The sequence below is a fragment of the Megalobrama amblycephala genome, linkage group LG24 (genome assembly GCF_018812025.1).
Source record: "Megalobrama amblycephala isolate DHTTF-2021 linkage group LG24, ASM1881202v1, whole genome shotgun sequence".
Lineage (NCBI taxonomy): Eukaryota > Metazoa > Chordata > Actinopteri > Cypriniformes > Xenocyprididae > Megalobrama > Megalobrama amblycephala.
Window position 1 is genome coordinate 17,816,544 of NC_063067.1, and position 18,044 is coordinate 17,834,587.

At 37.6% G+C, this 18,044-nt stretch overlaps 1 protein-coding gene across 4 annotated transcripts in view; it reads right to left on the bottom strand.

The window, feature by feature from the left end:
• pex14 (peroxisomal biogenesis factor 14) overlaps positions 1-18,044 on the bottom strand; it is an 85,654-nt gene that overhangs the window by 25,906 nt on the left and 41,704 nt on the right. For 2 of the 4 annotated variants that reach the window (XM_048179294.1, XM_048179293.1), the window contains exon 4: positions 5,634-5,753. In XM_048179294.1, coding sequence (XP_048035251.1) covers positions 5,634-5,753 — 120 coding nt within the window. Of the gene's footprint in view, positions 1-5,633; positions 5,754-8,790; positions 10,111-18,044 lie in introns of those variants that run through there. The other 2 variants (XM_048179291.1, XM_048179292.1) reach the window with 2 other exon arrangements.

Here is an 18,044-nt window from a genome sequence, read left to right on the forward strand (position 1 = left end):
AAAAAAATCGCAAAACAATACAAAATGAAGTCTTCAAGCAATGAGCAACGATTTAGTTGTCCTCCTCTCCTTAAAAAGAGGAAATATTGGGTCCATCCAATTTCGCGATTGTATAGAGAGAAAGAGTTTCACCTCATCAAGGAGCTGCGTGATTATCCCGAGCGTTTCAAAGTTTACTTCAGGATGTCAGTGGCTCAGTTTGATGCTTTGTTACTGGCACAGTCTGTCTTTGTATTCCGCACGTTATGGTAACGGTGGCTCTGAATTGTCAAAACGTCTCTCAAAATGCATGCCACGGATGCGAAAAACGCAGAAAATCGAACATGATCCGAATATTTTTTTGACGGACGAAAGTTTCGGAGGCAGTGTGCAAACGTGATTGACATAACGCGAGGTCGAATTTATTTTTTAGCGTGCAAAAATTTTGCATGCGAATTTCGGACTCAGTGTGCAAAGGCCTTAACACGGACCATTTCCATGAATCAGCATAAAGTGTCCATTTTAATGATTAAATTCAAAACTCTGATTCAGTGATTCATTTGCATCATCACTCAAAAATTTTCATGGAACAACCCTATATATTTTTTCATATATTAAAACGCTTTAGTAAAAACACATGTAGGTAAACACTGCTGTTTACTGTTATATAGGTGTATTCTTTTGAAAATTAGTAAATATGATTCTTGCTTGTGTTCATTTAGTGAAAAGCATGTGGGAAGGCAAACTTTATTGATTTTTACTTTATTAAATATTTTGAATCTCATGTTCTGCAAGTGTTTTGGTCAAAATGCTGGTTAAAAAAATGGTCATGAATATATATTCATGAATATGCATTCATGCATAATGAAAAATACAAAAAAAATATATTTTATGAAAATATTTTTATTCAATATTTTATTATTATTTACATTCAAAATATTTTAACAAAAAAAATCTCCACAAGACAAAAAAATAGAAACCACTGACTGTTCTTCTACCCTTCCTACTTCTATGACTGTACCATCACAGCTTTTTCAATTGCCTCAAACTACTGTATAAAAAAAGATGTCAACACTAGACTAAGGTCTATAGTCTATACATGCATATATGAATTGGAGCTCTTGTTCCTAGAAGGAAGGGGAGGGAGAGAGAGTTCTGATTACACGTGGTTGTGGAAGCGTAAACTAGATCTGAACTTCTAGATTAAGTACCACATTACTGTAAAACAGAAAATGAGCAATTTCATCAGCTATGAGCAGAACGGAAACTCCCGCTTACAATATTTGAGGGGAAAATCACTCTGTTAAGGGTAATTGTGATCTTGAAGAGATGGAAATGAGAATCGTTTAAAAGATCTCTCACACGGTTTCTGCTCAGGCCTCGCACAAGTGCTCACAAGCGATGAGATGGGGTGTGAATGTCACTTAAGCGCAGTATTATCAGGTACCATCAGGAAATGAAAGCCACATCAAAGAGTCCCTCCTCACCCCTCACACATATTCTCAGAGAAAGACAGTTGACCTAACAGAAGGCGAAAAACTCAGAAAAAAAAAAAGTTCAGTGCAGATTAAAAAAAACTGCACTGTTCACTCTTTTTGAGAGATACCTTGCTAACAGCTATAAGATTGAAGTTATTTATACAAGTCAACATTCTGATGACGAACCATATTAAAAATCAAAGGTCAAACTACCCAAGTATCCGGAAATTAACAACTAGGCAACTCAAAAGAGCCATTATTCAGGCAAAAAGATAGCCCCGCCCCAAACTCACGCCATTGGTTGAGCCAATGTTGCTGGGTCGGGCTGGTCGGGAACCTCAAACAAACAATCAATATTTTTAAAGTGGCTTTTCCGAGAATCAACTTACCAATGGTTTACATACTGTATAGCTGGCATATTAATATGGATATGAGAGAATGTTCTAACATTAAATAAATGACATACTTCAGTTTTACGTTATATTTTAACCAGCTTGTGAAAGCAAGAGCAGCCGTTTCAGTTCACGCTGAGGCAATCTGGCAAGGCTCTGCCAACAGAAAGGAGGGAGAAATTATCATGCAAATGTTTAACGGCACACCAAACAGAGAAGTAATTAAAGCAAGCTTGGCTCTGGCAGGTCAACATGTCAGATACAAAATGCTCTATTTTGTAACATAGCGAGGTCTGCGGAACAGGTGTGTTACTGTAATTTGTTTGAATCTGCTCTACTGAATACAAATAGATAGGCTCGCTAATAGACCAGCAAAGCAATACTACTATTTCATTTTTTGATAAACGGACAATGTGTAACTGAACACGCAGTTTTTATATGATTAATTATATGAGAGGTCTGTTAGGGGCAACATAAAGAAAAATCTGGCCCTGATTATTGAAAAATGGGACAAAACATGTCCTACAATTTTACCTGCCATTAGTTTTTAAATAGCAGCATTTATACTAGATCAGTAAATTGTTCTTTACACAATTATCTACATTTATATACATTTATTTTTTCATTAAAAACAGTATTTTAATTAAAATTGTATTTAATGATCACTTACTACTCCTAAAACCATGATTAATGTATTTTATATTATATATATATTTTGTAATATAAATTATGTACTGTATATATTTCATATATTATCATTTTAAAGGGATAGTACACCCAAAAAATGAAAATTATGTCATTATTTACTCACACTCATGTTGTTCCAAACCTGTAAGACTTTTGTTCATCTTTGGGACACAAATGGACATATTTTTAATGAAATCTGAGAGATTTTTGTCCCTCCATTGACAGTCCACGCAACTACCACTTTGATGCTTCAAAAAGTTCATAAAGAGATCATAACACTAATCCTTATGACTCAGGCTGTTTAGTCCAAATTTTCTGAAGAGACACGATCGCTTTATATGATGAACAGATTGAATTTAGGCTTTTATTCACATATAAACATTGATCAGCAAACATAAACAGAAGTTCAACTGAACCTGCTTGACACACAAGAACAAACCTCACTGGTTCTCACATGTTAAGTGAACATGCTTGAGCTTCCGTTTTCAGATTGAAGCCTAAATTCAATCTGTTCATCATATAAAGTGATCGTGTCTCTTCAGAAAATTTGGACTGAATCGCTCAATTCATATGGATTAGTTTTACTTATCTTTTTATTTAAAGGTGCCCTCGAATGAAAAATTGAATTTATCTTGGCATAGTTGAATAACAAGAGTTCAGTACATGGAAAAGACATACATTGAGTTTCAAACCCCATTGCTTCCTCTTTCTTATGTAAATCTCATTTGTTTAAAAGACTTCCGGAAAACACGCGGATCTCAACATAACACCGACTGTTACGTAACAGTCGGGATCATTAATATGTACGCCCCCAATATTTGCATATGCCAGCCCATGTTCAAGGCATTACACAAGGAAAGGCTGTATTAACGTCTGGATCTGTGCACAGACAAGGTAAGCAAGCAAGAACAACAGCGAAAAATGACAGATGGAGCAATAATAACTGACATGATCCATGATAGCATGATATTTTTAGTGATATTTGTAAATTGTCTAAATGTTTCGTTAGCATGTTGCTAATGTACTGTTAAATGAGGTTAAAGTTACCATCATTTCTTACTGTATTCACGGAGACAAGAGCGGTCGCTATTTTCATTTTTAAACACTTGCAGTCTGTATAATTCATAAACACAACTTCATTCTTTATAAATCTCACCAACAGTGTAGCATTAGCCGTTAGCCACAGAGCACAGCCTCAAACTCATAGAGAATCATATGTAAACATCAAAATAAACACTTTACTTTTATATTAGCTGTGTGAACTTTGTAAATGCGCTGTAATATAGTCGAGAGCTCGTGTGGCAGGGAGCACGCGATTTAAAGGGGCGGCGCGCTGAAAAAAATCAGTGCATAGTTAATGATGCCCCAAAATAGGCAGTTAAAAAAAAATAATTTAAAAAAATCTATGGGGTATTTTGAGCTGAAACTTCACAGACACATTCAGGAGACACCTTAGACTTATATTACATCTTGTGAAAAAGCATTCTTGGGCACCTTTAACTTTTTGAGGCGTCAAAGTGGTAGTTGCATAGCTGTCAACTGAGGGACCAAATTCTCTCAGATTTCATTAAAAATATCCCAATTTGGGTTCCAAAGATGAACGAAACTCGTACAGGTTTGGAACAACATGAGTGTGAGTAAATAATGACATAATTTTCATTTTTTGGGTGTAATATCCCTTTAATTATATTAGCTAGTAAATATTTGTAATAAATGTTTGACATTACTTTAGTATCTGATGCTGTTAATTCATATTGCATGATAGCCAAAGGAAAACACTTATTTTGTGAGAAAGCTGAATAATTGTAGGTAAAACTGATCATGTTTAACAGATTCATTCTACTTCTGCAAGCACATTAAAACATCAGCAAACCTGTAACTTCCTACAGCTTCCATTTTAAGGACTTCGGACAACATCACTTTTTGTATCAATGGTAAACACCACATTAACTAAGTGTCCTTGTGGGAGCATGGCATGCGGGAAACACATGATGACAGTTTGGGCAAATTCAGAGGCCTTGAGCTTAGACCCTGACCGATCTGACCGATCTCCTACTTCAACTCGAGATCCAAACGGGACTCCTTCTTCCACATCGGTAGCCCCTCCATTTCCACTTTCCACTCCTGCTTTTTATTTGGTCACTTAAGGTGTGAGCATGGCCTCCATTCCCCTTTTTTCCAATCTCCGTTCAAATTTATTGGGTTCAGAAAAGGCCCTACTGTCCTTCTGCCGCTTGAAAATAGAGATCAGAGTATCCATTACTCCGACAGAGATGGATGCAGGTCCTGACGCATCGTCCCCATAACAAGGACATCAAAGAGAGGGACCCCCTCTTTCCAACACTGACCCCCGCGAAGATCTCCTCACTCTCCCCTCATTATGCCATTCTCTCATAGCCGTTTTGATATAAAACCCCCCACTCTAGTGGGGCTGAAGCCTAACTACATGGCCATCCCATCAACATCGCTTTCATTACAAAACATGAGATGGCGGGGAGTCAAGGACAGGGTGGCAATAAATGAGGGTGGAATACATCTGGAATCATTGTCATACAGGTTAAGCATTATGCGAACTTCATTCAGGATTGGTAAATCAGCGGCCGGCCTGGAGCTCATAACCCGCAGAGGTAATAAAGATAGAGGCTGCAGAAAGGCCCTCGGCAGGCCAACCAACCACAGATTGTCGTGACGGTGCGGACATCATATCGCAAGGCCGTGTCGGAATTAATTATGTGCCTATGCAAAAACGATGTTGTCCGCCACTCATTTCCTTTGAAAACCACTCACTTAGGATAACAGTTATGTTTGGGCGCTTATAAAAATATCTGCACGATATTCCAAAGTATTCCACGCAGTCGGTCTGTTTTGAATTGATGTATGGGCGAAGGTTTAAATAGGATTATGGGAGCACAGAGGAGACGTCTTCGATGGGGGACTCATTTAATATAGTCACGCACCATTTGGTAGAGAAAATCAACTAGACTAGACAAGTCATGTTTAAGGAGTCCATAGGCTGATAAAACATAGTGAGGGGACGGGTGGAGGGGTTATAGGGTAAACCACATATCCTAGCAAAACCGATTGCGGTAATACTCACTGTACGGGGCCAGTTGAACAGGGTGAGCGATGTGCGCGGGCCCGGGAACAGCGACAGTCAGCGGCTCCTCCGTACTACCGGACCGCTGGATGGCTAGATCAACCTCCTCATCGGTCAGACCTGCACGGAAAGAACGTGGTATGACATTCAGCACATCACCACTATAAGATTCAGATGTTAATTTTTTTTAAATATATTTTTACTAGCGGGTTCAGGACACTATAGTTCATTTATGTAAGTGAGGATAGCAAAATAAAGTAAACTGTGACATATTATACCCAAACATTCTTCATACAGTGAACTACCAGTAAAATTGATAAAAATTTGGAACCAAAAATTATTCAAACACTTTGACCTGACCATGTTTTGCTTGAGTGTTATCTGACATAATTAGGATTAATTTTTGGTCACATTCACAGAAATGGTTTGGTATTTTTAGATAATTTTAAAGGGTTAGTTCACCCAAAAATGAAAATGATGTCATTAATGACTCACCCTCATGTCGTTCCAAACCCGTAAGACCTTCGTTCATCTTCGGAACACAGTTTAAGATATTTTAGATTTAGCCCGAGAGCTTTCTGTCCCTCCATTGAAAATGTATGTACGGTGCACTGTCCATGTCCAGAAAGGTAATAAAAACATCATCAAAGTAGTCCATGTGACATCAGTGGGTTAGTTAGAAGCTTTTGAAGCATCTGAAATACATTTTGGTCCAAAAATAACAAAAACTACGACTTTATTCAGCATTGTCTTCTCTTCCGGAATCCTTTCCATTTAATTGATTCCATTGAATCCTTTCATCTGTCGGCGTTGGTAATGCACTTTTACGTCGCTGTTTTTGGTGATTAGGCATGCACACTTGCACACCATTTTAAAAATATAGCAATACCAAAATACAAAATATAGCTGCAAGCAGCAATTACGGGGCCAAGCACAAAAACGGCACAAGAAGCAAGCCAACATGGCTGGGAGCATCAGACTTACTGCAAAAGTGAGCAATTAAAGACCTATTAAGATCATTTTAGGTAAAAGAGCTGAAAAATGATCAAAAATTAGGATTTACTGGTTCATCACTTTTGACCAATAGGTGGCACTGTGACCAAATTAATGTGGTATGGTCAGAGTGAGGTGACAATGACACTTGCAAAGTTTGGTGTCAATATGTGAAAGCATTGCAGAGATACAGCTTCAAGAGTCGTTTTTGCATCATGCCTCAAATTCTTTGCTCTGGTATACGAAAACGGTTTGACATATCGACTTGAAATCCATAACATTTTGTCGGCATGGTCTGAAGATGATACGGTTCAATTTTGGTGAAAATCGGAACAACGGTCTAGGAGGAGTTAAAAAAAGTAGGTTTTTAAAGAAAAACAATATAGCGGACAGGAAGTTCAGCTGACTATGGCAAATTTGATATCTATGATCTCAGCATGACCCAAGGAATCTACTGAGAGCAGTTTCCTTACAATCGGTTAATATAGTCAAAAGTTATTAGCATTTTTGTAAATTGTGTTATAACTTTTGACCACAAGGTGGCGCAGCGCCGAAACTTCTCAGGCTCCTTCAGGGCATTGTCCTGATGACCCATACCGAGTTTCGGAACGATACGCTAATGCGTTCGTAAAATACAGCATTTTAGCACAAAATTCAAACTGGCCGATGGCCAAAATGTCCGATATGGGAAAATTGGATATCATTCGACTCTGCATGATGCCCTGAATCCAACGAGTCCAAATTTATGATTTTTGGACAAAACTGTCAGAAGTTATAAGCAAAAAGATCCATTTTCCATATCTCCGCACCAGTAGGTGGCACTGTGCCGAAACACTGCATGATGCCTCAGGTCATGCTTGTGATGACATGTACCAAGATTGGTCTGAATATGATAAAGCGTTGTGGAGATACAGCCTCATGTCTATTTTTGCAAGCACTACGTACAATTCGTTCACGTGTTTTATGAAAACGGTTTGAGGAATCAACTTGAATTCCATAACTTTTTGTCGGCATGGTCTGAAGATGATCTGGTTCAATTTTCATGAAAATCAGAGTAACGGCCTAGGAGGAGTTCGAAAAAGTAGGTTTTTCAGAAAATTCAAAATGGCGGAAAAATTTCATGACGGAAAATGACGTCATATGGTGCATTCGAATCGGCTTGACCCAAGGAATCAGACGAAAAAAAGAATTTCGTTTCTAACCCTTACGGTTCAAAAGTTATTAGCATAAACATAAGTGCAACTTTGGACAGCTGGTGGCGCTAGAGGGATTGAGTTAGAGACTCCAAACTTTGCTATGGACAAAGGTCAGACTGTCCTCTAACTGTGTGCCAAATTTCACAACTTTCCCACAAGCGGTTCTATGGGCTGCCATAGACTTCAATAGCGGAAGAAGAAGAAGAAGAAGAAGAAGAAGAAGAAGAAGAAGAAGAAGAAGAAGAAGAAGAAGAAGAAGAAGAAGAAGAAGAAGAAGAAGAAGAAGAAGATAAAATGAACGGAAACAGATACAATAGGTGCCTTAGCACCTTCGGTGCTTGGCCCCTAACAATGTAGAATAGCTTGACTACAGCGTGCGTCTCCCTCAGACTGTAAACGAAGCTCGGGCGCACCACATAACACGTCAGCAGCGTCACTGCGGAGTCGTGAACCCGGATTGACAACAGACCCGAAAGAGAAGACAATGCTGAATAAAGTCGTAGTTTTTGTTATTTTTGGAACAAAATGTATTTTCAATGCTTCAAAAACTTCTAACTAACCCTCTGATGTCACATGGACTACTTTGATGATGTTTTTATTACCTTTCTGGACATGGACAGTATACCGTACATACATGTTCAATGGAGGGACAGAAAGCTCTTGGGCTAAATCTAAAATATCTTAAACTGTGTTCCGAAGATGAACGGAGGTCTTACGGGTTTGGAACGACATGAGGGTGAGTCATTAATGACATAATTTTCATTTTTGGGTGAACTAACCCTTTAAGTAATCTAGCTAGTAAATATTTGACTACTTTTGTATCTGATGGTATTGAAACATAATGAGCGATAGGCCAGGGAAAACATTTCATTTGTTAAAAAATGGAAGATCTGTTGGTAAAAACATTGGTGAAAACCTCTGAACAGATTGCTCCAAAATAATCCTTTGGTACATAAACTTTTCTGCACCTTTGTAACCTTTCTTCTCCCAGTTGTCACTCACAAGATAATCTGAAGACTGAAGCCAAGTTCTACTGAATGAAAATGCCTGAAAACTCCAGAAATGATGTGAAAAACACTGTAACGGGAGAGGGAAAAGTGGTGATTTAAGTGCGACCTTGACTGTCCTTTGCAACCTGCGAATAAATCTAAACATTAAAACTCTTGCTAAACTAGGTTAATAGCACTAGAGGCGGCAGACGTAGACCAGGATGAGCAGCTCTGGAGGTCCAAAGCTCTGAGCTCTTCTCCATTACAGTCAGATCTCAAGAACAGAGCCTGTCCATTTCCTGCCGCTATATTTCCCCAGGTAGAGCTCAGCGGAACCCCAGACAGATAAAATGCATTATTTTAATTTCTTCATTGTAATGTAAATGTATTACATAATTTTGCAAATGCCAATATAATTTAATCTTCAGATCTTTTTTAATGATTTTAGTGGTGATTAAATTGCATAGAGGTCTCTGATGGAAAATGGCAGGAGAGGGAAAAAAAATCTAATATTAATATTTCCTTTTGTGGAAAAAAAAAAGCTGGTTTATTTCCAACACTGCACGCAGTCATTGGTCTGTGTCTTGTCTTGATTAAGCTTCTCCATGCGGGCCTAAACAGAGCATTGATGGGGCAGACAGCAACAAGAAACTGGAGAAACACTAGGAAAGGAAAGACAGAGGCGGAAAAAGCCCGTTAGTTGAATGTACTTGTGCGTTGACATTTAATGAAGACATAAAAGCGGGGAAAACATTATGGGCTTCCTCTACAATTGGCACATAAAACCCAAATGCTTTAACATCTCCATTTAGAGCCAATGGTTTAAAAAGGCTCCAGTTTCTATTAAACTGTAAGTTACACATATCAATTTAATAAATCTACTGAATCCTACAATACACACACACTCACTCTGACCTTTGTTTGTCCACAGTAGACTGGAGTGTGTCACGTCTGTCATTGCGTATTTAGTCTCTCTCTCGTACGCTCTTGCTCTGTTTACTGGAGATATCCCCTTGGGCATTGCGCTACTCTATTCCACATGCTTTCATACGGCACGGCTGCCTGCCAGAGAGCCAAAAGGCTGAGCTTTGCTCCAAATTGAGCTGTTTAAAGAGCAGACAGCAAGCTGTTTTTGCGCTGTAATACACACATCATAAATGTGGCAAATGCCAGTGCCACATGTGCTTAAATAGAGCAGAGAGAGCTGAGAGCTTGGCAGAGAACAGAGTCTGAGCCTGTTCAGCCCTGTCTGCTGTCTGCTGGGTATGAAATCACAGTCACACTTCATAGAGCCACACTAACAACACTGCAAAACAATACAAGAGCGCAGCGGAGGTAGGGTTGCATGGTTAATCACGCGGTTTTATCGCTGCGTTTCATGGTTTTCCAGTAAAACTTTCAATTTATAATGGTGAGAGACTTTAATTATTGGGATTATTGCGTAAAAATTGCACCCTTTTATTTTTAGAAAACTTAATGTTTAATAAAAAGAGAAATACATTTCTTTCTATGACAAAAATAAAATGCATCCTGACAAAAAAAAAAAAATGTATCAGTTTTCTGTTGTGAGGCCAGTGGAGAAAAAAACTAAACAAAAACAACTTGATGTCCAGAAGCATAACATGATGAATAATCAGTTATTGTCCATAACAAAAGTAATTAGCGGCTAAAGCCAAAAAGTGGTCTTGAGTGGCTTTCATCATTCTCTAATCAAAACAAATCATTTCTCCTTTAAGTAATGTACCATTCAAATGTTTTGGGTCAGTTACATTTATTTGAAAGAAATTAATACTTTTATTCAGCAAAGATGCATTAAATTGAATTAAATACAATTAAATTTCTATTTCAAATAAATGCTGTTCTATTGAACTTTCTTTTCATCAAAGAATCCTGAAAAAAAATGTTTAATTGTATTAAGCATTTTCAACAATGATAATAACAAGACATGATTGAGCATCAAATCACCACATGTGACCCGTGCTGGCAAAAAGAGTCAGAATGCGCACGGGCCAATTTCGAGCTACAGGCAAAACAAGTCAAAAATGGTGGTCGAAATTGAGGTTTTCACAACAATTAGTTTATTAAGCACTCGTCTAGCGATCCCAATGATTCAAATTGCAATTAAACATCTAAAAGTATCTTTATTTGTATGTTTTCTACCTTTGCTTTGTCCATGAGAAATGCTGTTTTTTGGTGGTGTTGTAAAGCACAGCATTCCAACTTTGTGAATGTTCATTGTGAATTCTCAATGACATGAGTCTGATCCAATGAAATTTGATTTTCAAACTCATACTAATGTAAACACAACGATCTTGCTTGTGCTGACTGACATATATAGCGTGCAATATATTTACAATAGATTATTGGTTTTTGCTAAATTTGGTTGTATTACCAGGAATTTTAAGGTATGGTTTCTATGTGATTTTGTTTTGGAACCTTCAGAAAACGAACTCAATTTTTCTCAAAATTGACTTTGCTGACTCTATCGACTTCAAACATGTGTAGCTCAGTCATTTTTTTGTCAGATTCCAACAAATCATACATCATGTTAAAGGTTTTTAATAAAAAGTGTGAAAATGACTCATTTTTGAAAATTTGCTCATTTTGCAACTCATGTTGCAACTCATTTTGCCAGTAAAGGTCACATATTAGAATGATCATGTGACACTGAAGGCTGGAGTAATGGCTGCTAAAAATTTAGTTTTGCCATCACAGGAATAATTTACATTTACATGTTAAAATAGAATAGAAGTTAATTAAAAATTGAAAAAATATTTCACAATATTGTTTTGCTGTATTTTTTATTAACAAAGGCTGCCTTGGTGATCACATCAGACTCAAAAACATAAAAACTGCCCCCAAACTTTTGAACGTTTGTGTAGTTTTTAACTACAGACTGTTATAGCTGTAAAACAAATGTAGCAACTTAAGGCGCATTAACAATGAACGTGCAGCCACGGGTAAGCAATTACCTGTATTTTATAACCACTTCAGATGAGGCTCATCCAATCAGAATTTGTAGTCAGATAAAAATTACCTAGTTATTTAACAGTTTATGGAGGTTTTTGAATCGCAGTTTCCACTGAGATAGCAAGAGGACACAGCAGCAAAACGTTAACGTCCAGAATTTATGACACCGATCTCTCTACATATAACCATATTCTCCCTTACTGTCAAGAATGATATTAACAAAATTTATACCGCCACCATTTTCATTAAAATGACCATGTAGCCAGTTTTACCTCTCTTGCGGAAATCTCTAGATTGAGGTCAAAGTTAAAAGAAGGGCAGTTTCTGTGGAGGTTGAAATGGCCCTGAAAAAATGTTGAATAATTTAAGGCAAATATTGGTCATCCTGTCTTGCATGGCATTCAAAGTGCCAGGAAGCAGCCACGGCCATGTGCTGAGCTGGTGCAGTCAGCCTGTACTGTCCAATAAGCAATAATGTGTCCCTGGACTCCTTATTCATCTGACCATACCAGACTGCTTGGTGGCAGACTATTGAATGAGACTTGGAGGCCCCCCTCTCATTTCCTCTCACTCACCTCACCGTAAAGACGCCCTCAGGAAGTTCACGTTTTCATGAGTTCACCTCAGAACGAACAGGTCGTTTTCTAAGGACGTAATGAACAAATATGTACATATTTGTAATGTCATTTGAATTCTTAAATAGCACCCACTGCGCAACTACAAAGTGGTCCGCCCGTGCATCCGAATAAGATGCATGCAAATTCATTAACGCGTTTGCTTTTCTTTTGGGTTTTCGGACTCACTCAGCTGTTTTGTCTCCTCTGATGCCTTTATTACAAAGAAAATGGGACGACAAATGAAAGACCTTTGAGATCCAATTTAAAAGAAGGACAACAAGAGTGAATTTTACATATAAAAGGAAAAGGACACAAAAAGGAAACAAGAAATTTATTACAGTTTCCAAAACCTGTGGAATGACCCCTCGGACCTCCATTTCAGATCGACCCGCCGGTAGATGAATTTTTTTAAGACATAAATTACATCTAATGACGACACCGTTAAAAAAAAGAACAATAATGGAAAGCTATTCTGTATTTCATTATACTGTATTATTTGGTGCACCTGATACACGCAGAGCCTGTTTATGAGTCACCGTATTAGCAGATGCTCAGTCGAAGCATTTGCTTTGACCTTGCCATTCTCATTGGGGCATGAAATTACGGTGGTGGCACCACGATATTACAGCTATAAATACTGTAAACTGCATATCTGGGCTACGTTTTCTATTGTCTTTCAACATAAACCTGATCGGTATTTATTTAAAGGAAAACCCATTGCTCTCTGTATTATTTATGGCTCTATTTTCTGGGCTCTTATTTTCAGGATGTTTTTTTTTTCCACCCTTTTTTTAAAGAGTGATGAGGCGACTCATCCAGCCATAAAGTGCAGTTCTCCAATTTTGGCACTTGTGAACTTCATAGGGTATGAACAAGCTCACAGGGACAATTATAAAATTGCTTACTGAAAGGCTGTCAAAGGTGGCTGCTCTTTTTTCAGCAGACCAACAAGGCTTGGATGAAATCACTTGGTGATTATTTCTTCTTATTATAATAGTACCAGACTGAACAACAAGAAAAATACTTAAGGTCGTAAAGATGGAGGTCACCGAGAGCGTTTCTGTGAGATTTCACATGTCAAGTCCATGTCCCACATGATTGCATGCCTTAAATAATGACCGCTCTCATAGCGTATTCATTTATGTATTAAAAAAAAAGAGAGGACTCTGGTCATTTTCCTGCTTTATCGCCGTCTCCTGATGACAAAGTGAAAAGCGACTGGCCTAGGTGGCGCCGTGGAGTAATTTATAACCACATCAATCCCTTTGTCTTTTATGCAGGCCTTGGTCATTGCCATTCCTGTCCAAGAGGTGAGTCGCATCACCTTACTTGCAAACTCCTTCCTATTAATATCAGGGATGATGAACCATTTCTTTACCTTCATAGCATGAGCGGTATTACACCTGCAGTGCACCAGTGTCCCTCATGGCCCTTTGAGCATAATGAAATGGCTACAGGAAGAACACTAGTGAGGTCAGAGATCTGAGCACCGAGCTCGTGTCTCACTCGGATGTCCACGTACAGGTTTACAGGAAGCTACTGGGTAAAGTTAGTGACAGGACAACATAGAAAAATCCATGACTTTCTCTGTTGGAAAAGCTAAGGAAAAACAGTATTACATGCCTGATTACACAACGTGAAGACAGTAAATGAAGGACAGTAAAATCTGTACCGCTGCCAACTAGCAGTCAGCTGAAAAATTCAGCCTGTAGTTTTAAAGATAACAACATATCAGCGGGCACACTTCATTTTTAGTGATTTCCCCTGAGTGAGAACACAATTTAATGTTGTTCATAATTAAAATATCATTTATTAGAATCAAAACTCTGTTGAGAATGTGTGTACGCTTAACTAAATGTTGTCAAGCGCACACAATAAGGGGCCTTTCACACAGCACGTGTTTTTGTATTCCACTGAGCTGCTTTTCCATTGTTTTTTCTATGAAAACCTGAACTAGACGAACACCTTTGACCATTGTGTTCGCATCTTGCATCTTTTGCAATGCGTGAATGAGAATTCTAAAAATGCAGCGCTCGAGTTAAAAGAAGTTTAACTTGTCAAGTCACAAATTTTGATTCTTTGAGTCACAGATGACGCATGAGTTTAAGACTAATTCTTCAAGTGTTTTTGGCCAATTCATTAAAAAGAACAAGCTTTTAAAGGTGCAGTAAGCAATTTTTTTAAAAACACTGTTGAAAGTGGATTGGACCGAGCAGCACAATACACTTGTAGCCAATCAGCAGTGTGGGGCGTGTCAATTCATGATGCAAGAGGAGAGAATGAGCTGTGCAAGAGGGAGATTTGAAGAAATACTTAAGAAAGAAAGATGGCTGAGAGACATTACAAAAGAGAAAAGCTCAGAGAAATATCACTGGAAAAAGAATAGATATGATCAGGCAAGAGCTTTAGGACCCACGTTAATATTAGAAAAGCTTTCCAACGCTTGAGAAACCCAAGCGGGAAGGCCTGAAAACGGACGTCGAGGTTGGGTTGTTTCTGCTCCATACGTGAGTAACATTGGTTTTGAGTGTAAAGTCTGGAGCTGGTGTGCTGCTGGAGACAACGAACAACAGACTCTTGCTTATATTTACTCTTGTGTACTGTAAGTGCTTCCTTGTCGTTCATTCATCATCTTCGCTTAATTTTTCGAGAAGCATTATTTTGCTTCGCTTCAGAGACACTCTTCCGTGGCGTGTTCATGCTTTTTGGGGGCGGAGCAATGAAGGGAGTGGTGTATTTGTTTGGGTTGATTTCAAATATTAACAGTGTTCAACAGCGATTTTGAGAAATCACATACTGCACCATTAACTCCCTCGGGTCGGCGGTCACGCCGGCGATACCACTGCGGTTTTTTTCTTACCAGTGCATGCTTTTAAGCTAAAAGCCTATATGAAATGCCATAGAGGTAACATAATTGTTCAGACACTTTGCATCACAGAAATGCAAATTTTAAAGTATATAATAGAATACCATTATTTTAAATTGTAATAGTATTTCACAGTATTGCTGTTTTTTCTGTATGTTTGATATACACCATGATGAGCTTGAGACATGATCACAGAGGGGTTTTTCACAGCCTACCTGACTGAAAGAGCTCATTATTATGCAGGTCATTAGAGCTCTTTATGCGATTCTTTTGTCTTCTCAGGTGAGAATCACCCATTATTCATGATGATTCACGCCTCCACGCATACTGTGTTTCTTGACCAAAGATGTTTTAGAAAATGTAAATCCCTCTATTGTTTTATATGAACAAGTAGGCTGGATAATTTTACATCATTTTGAAGCAAAAACTCTAGTCTACAACCTCCAATACCCAGAAGTCTTGTGAACAGATTTAATATATATTTTTTGGCTTTATTTCAGTGAGTTAAGTTTTTTGTTTTTTCAATAACCACGCATAAACGTTATTCCTTCAAAAACACAAACATGTACATACATGTTACTCACATATTATTGTAGCCTAGTTTGTGCTGAATACAGTGTAATGACACTTTTTCCATTAATATGTTTATGAACAACTGAAAAAAGCACAAATGTCAGGGCATGTCAAAACTTCTCCAGGGGCCCAAAAATCCTCAGACCCCTGAGGGTTAAGAGTCAACAGTTCACAAAACATTCAATTTATACTGAAAACTTAGAAGAAAGCTACAACAAAAAGTATTCTGCCATGGTGCTGTGAATTCAGCAGTAGCACAGCCGAAGAGTGATTTATAAAACATTGGTGTATCAGTGATAGAAACATAAAATAAAAAAATATATATTTTAAATAAATTAATAAAATCTTTAATCAAAATATAGAAATGCATCTGAAAACAGTCACTGAAAACACTGTAAAGGGACTGGAGAGTGCTACCCAATAAGTTTACATCACTAAATCCACATGCTTGTTAGTGTACATCGAATGATACGAAAATCAAGATAATGAGATATAGATATAGAGCCATAACCTGCCAGAAAACAAGTTCTCAGTACGATAATTTTGGAAATTATTGGTAAAATTGTACAGACCACAGTAATTACAGTGTAGTGATTACATGAAGTTTCTCTAAACCACCTTTCCTTAAGGACAGCTCATACAATTAACGCAAGCCTAGATAATAAGTACATATACACCCACATTTGGAAAGCCCAATCAAAGAGTGATGTAATGATGTGCTGGGAGATCAGTAATTCACAATTTACACTGTAAAATGACCTGCTTAGAAAACATTACCACATATCTCTGAATGCTTACTGAGACCAATCACATTCCCCTTGAAAAGAGGGGGAGACAGAAATACTGAGAGAGAGTGAAAGGGGTGGAAATCATGGAGGTATCCTTCAGCACGGATTAGAGCATAACGGCATGTAAATAATACGTGTAGGAGAGATTGTTGTGTAAAGACGCTGCAACATGTAATCAAAGTGCTTCCTATTTTCCCCTTCATCAGCTGCCCGCCAGTATGGCTGCTTGCTGCAGGAATCCAATTTAACTCCCCACTCCACCAGAAGATGGTATTGTTTTATTTTATGGGGGCTTTGACATTTCTCACCATTAATATGGAGCAAAACTGGAAAATATTTACATAAATATGCCATTAAACTGTATTAGAAATTAAGATGGATGGATATTTAGGTGTCTTTGTTTGGGGGGAAGTGACCAACCCAAAATCTGATCTTTGTAACTTCCATAATGCTCCTCTTATTTACTTACATCAGGATGGACAGATCAACAACGTGACCTTATGATTTGACCTTATACTGAATACCAACCAGTCAGTACTTGAAAAGATAATAATGTTTTGTTGAACCTATAAAACAGAAATTATGTTACAACGTAAAAAAACACTCCTTCATGTCCTTTCCTGATCCTGTTTCCCTTTCTCCTCTTTTTATAATCTCATAATGTCCTATCAAATAAAGGCATAAAAGCCCCAATTTTTTTTTGACATTTTAATGTAATTAAAATCAATCAATCTATCAATCAAATTAATTATTTTTTTAATTGGTTGACATTTTTAAAACTAAAATATATGCAATTTTATGTAGTTAAGAAATATAACTATATATAACTATATAATAATAGGTGTACATGCAGGCAATTTGTGAGGTAAATTTCTGCAAAAGTGCTCTTTACTCATCTCACAATTCAAAACAATACACCACTCTTTCATATTTTCATCCCATCAAATGTCTCAGGCTATAAAACCGACCAATAACAAACTAAATGCAGTTATAAAATATCAACTTCTAGCCTATATTCCTCCTACTGCTTCAGTTTGAAAGGAAGCAACTGGGTAAGTCTATTTTTCACCCACAGTATTGATTGCTTTTAGTTTAAAAGTGATTCATTGTAATAATGCCACTTTAATAATATTAAAGATAATGCTAAATTATATACAGTACATTGAGTTTAAAAGGGACACATTTTTGGCCAATGAAGGGGTACTTAAGGCTTAGTGATATGTGGTTAAGGCCATACTGTATGTATATAAGAAACAATGGGGAAAACTGTTGTAAAGCACTTATCAGTGTCTATAAAATGCAAAGAAAGCAGTGTGCACAAATGGTTAAATGAAGCAATGGTGCACAAAACTATATTGTGGATTACAGACAAAATTCTTAAATGCCAAACATAATCTAGACGAGTACATCAACCATTAC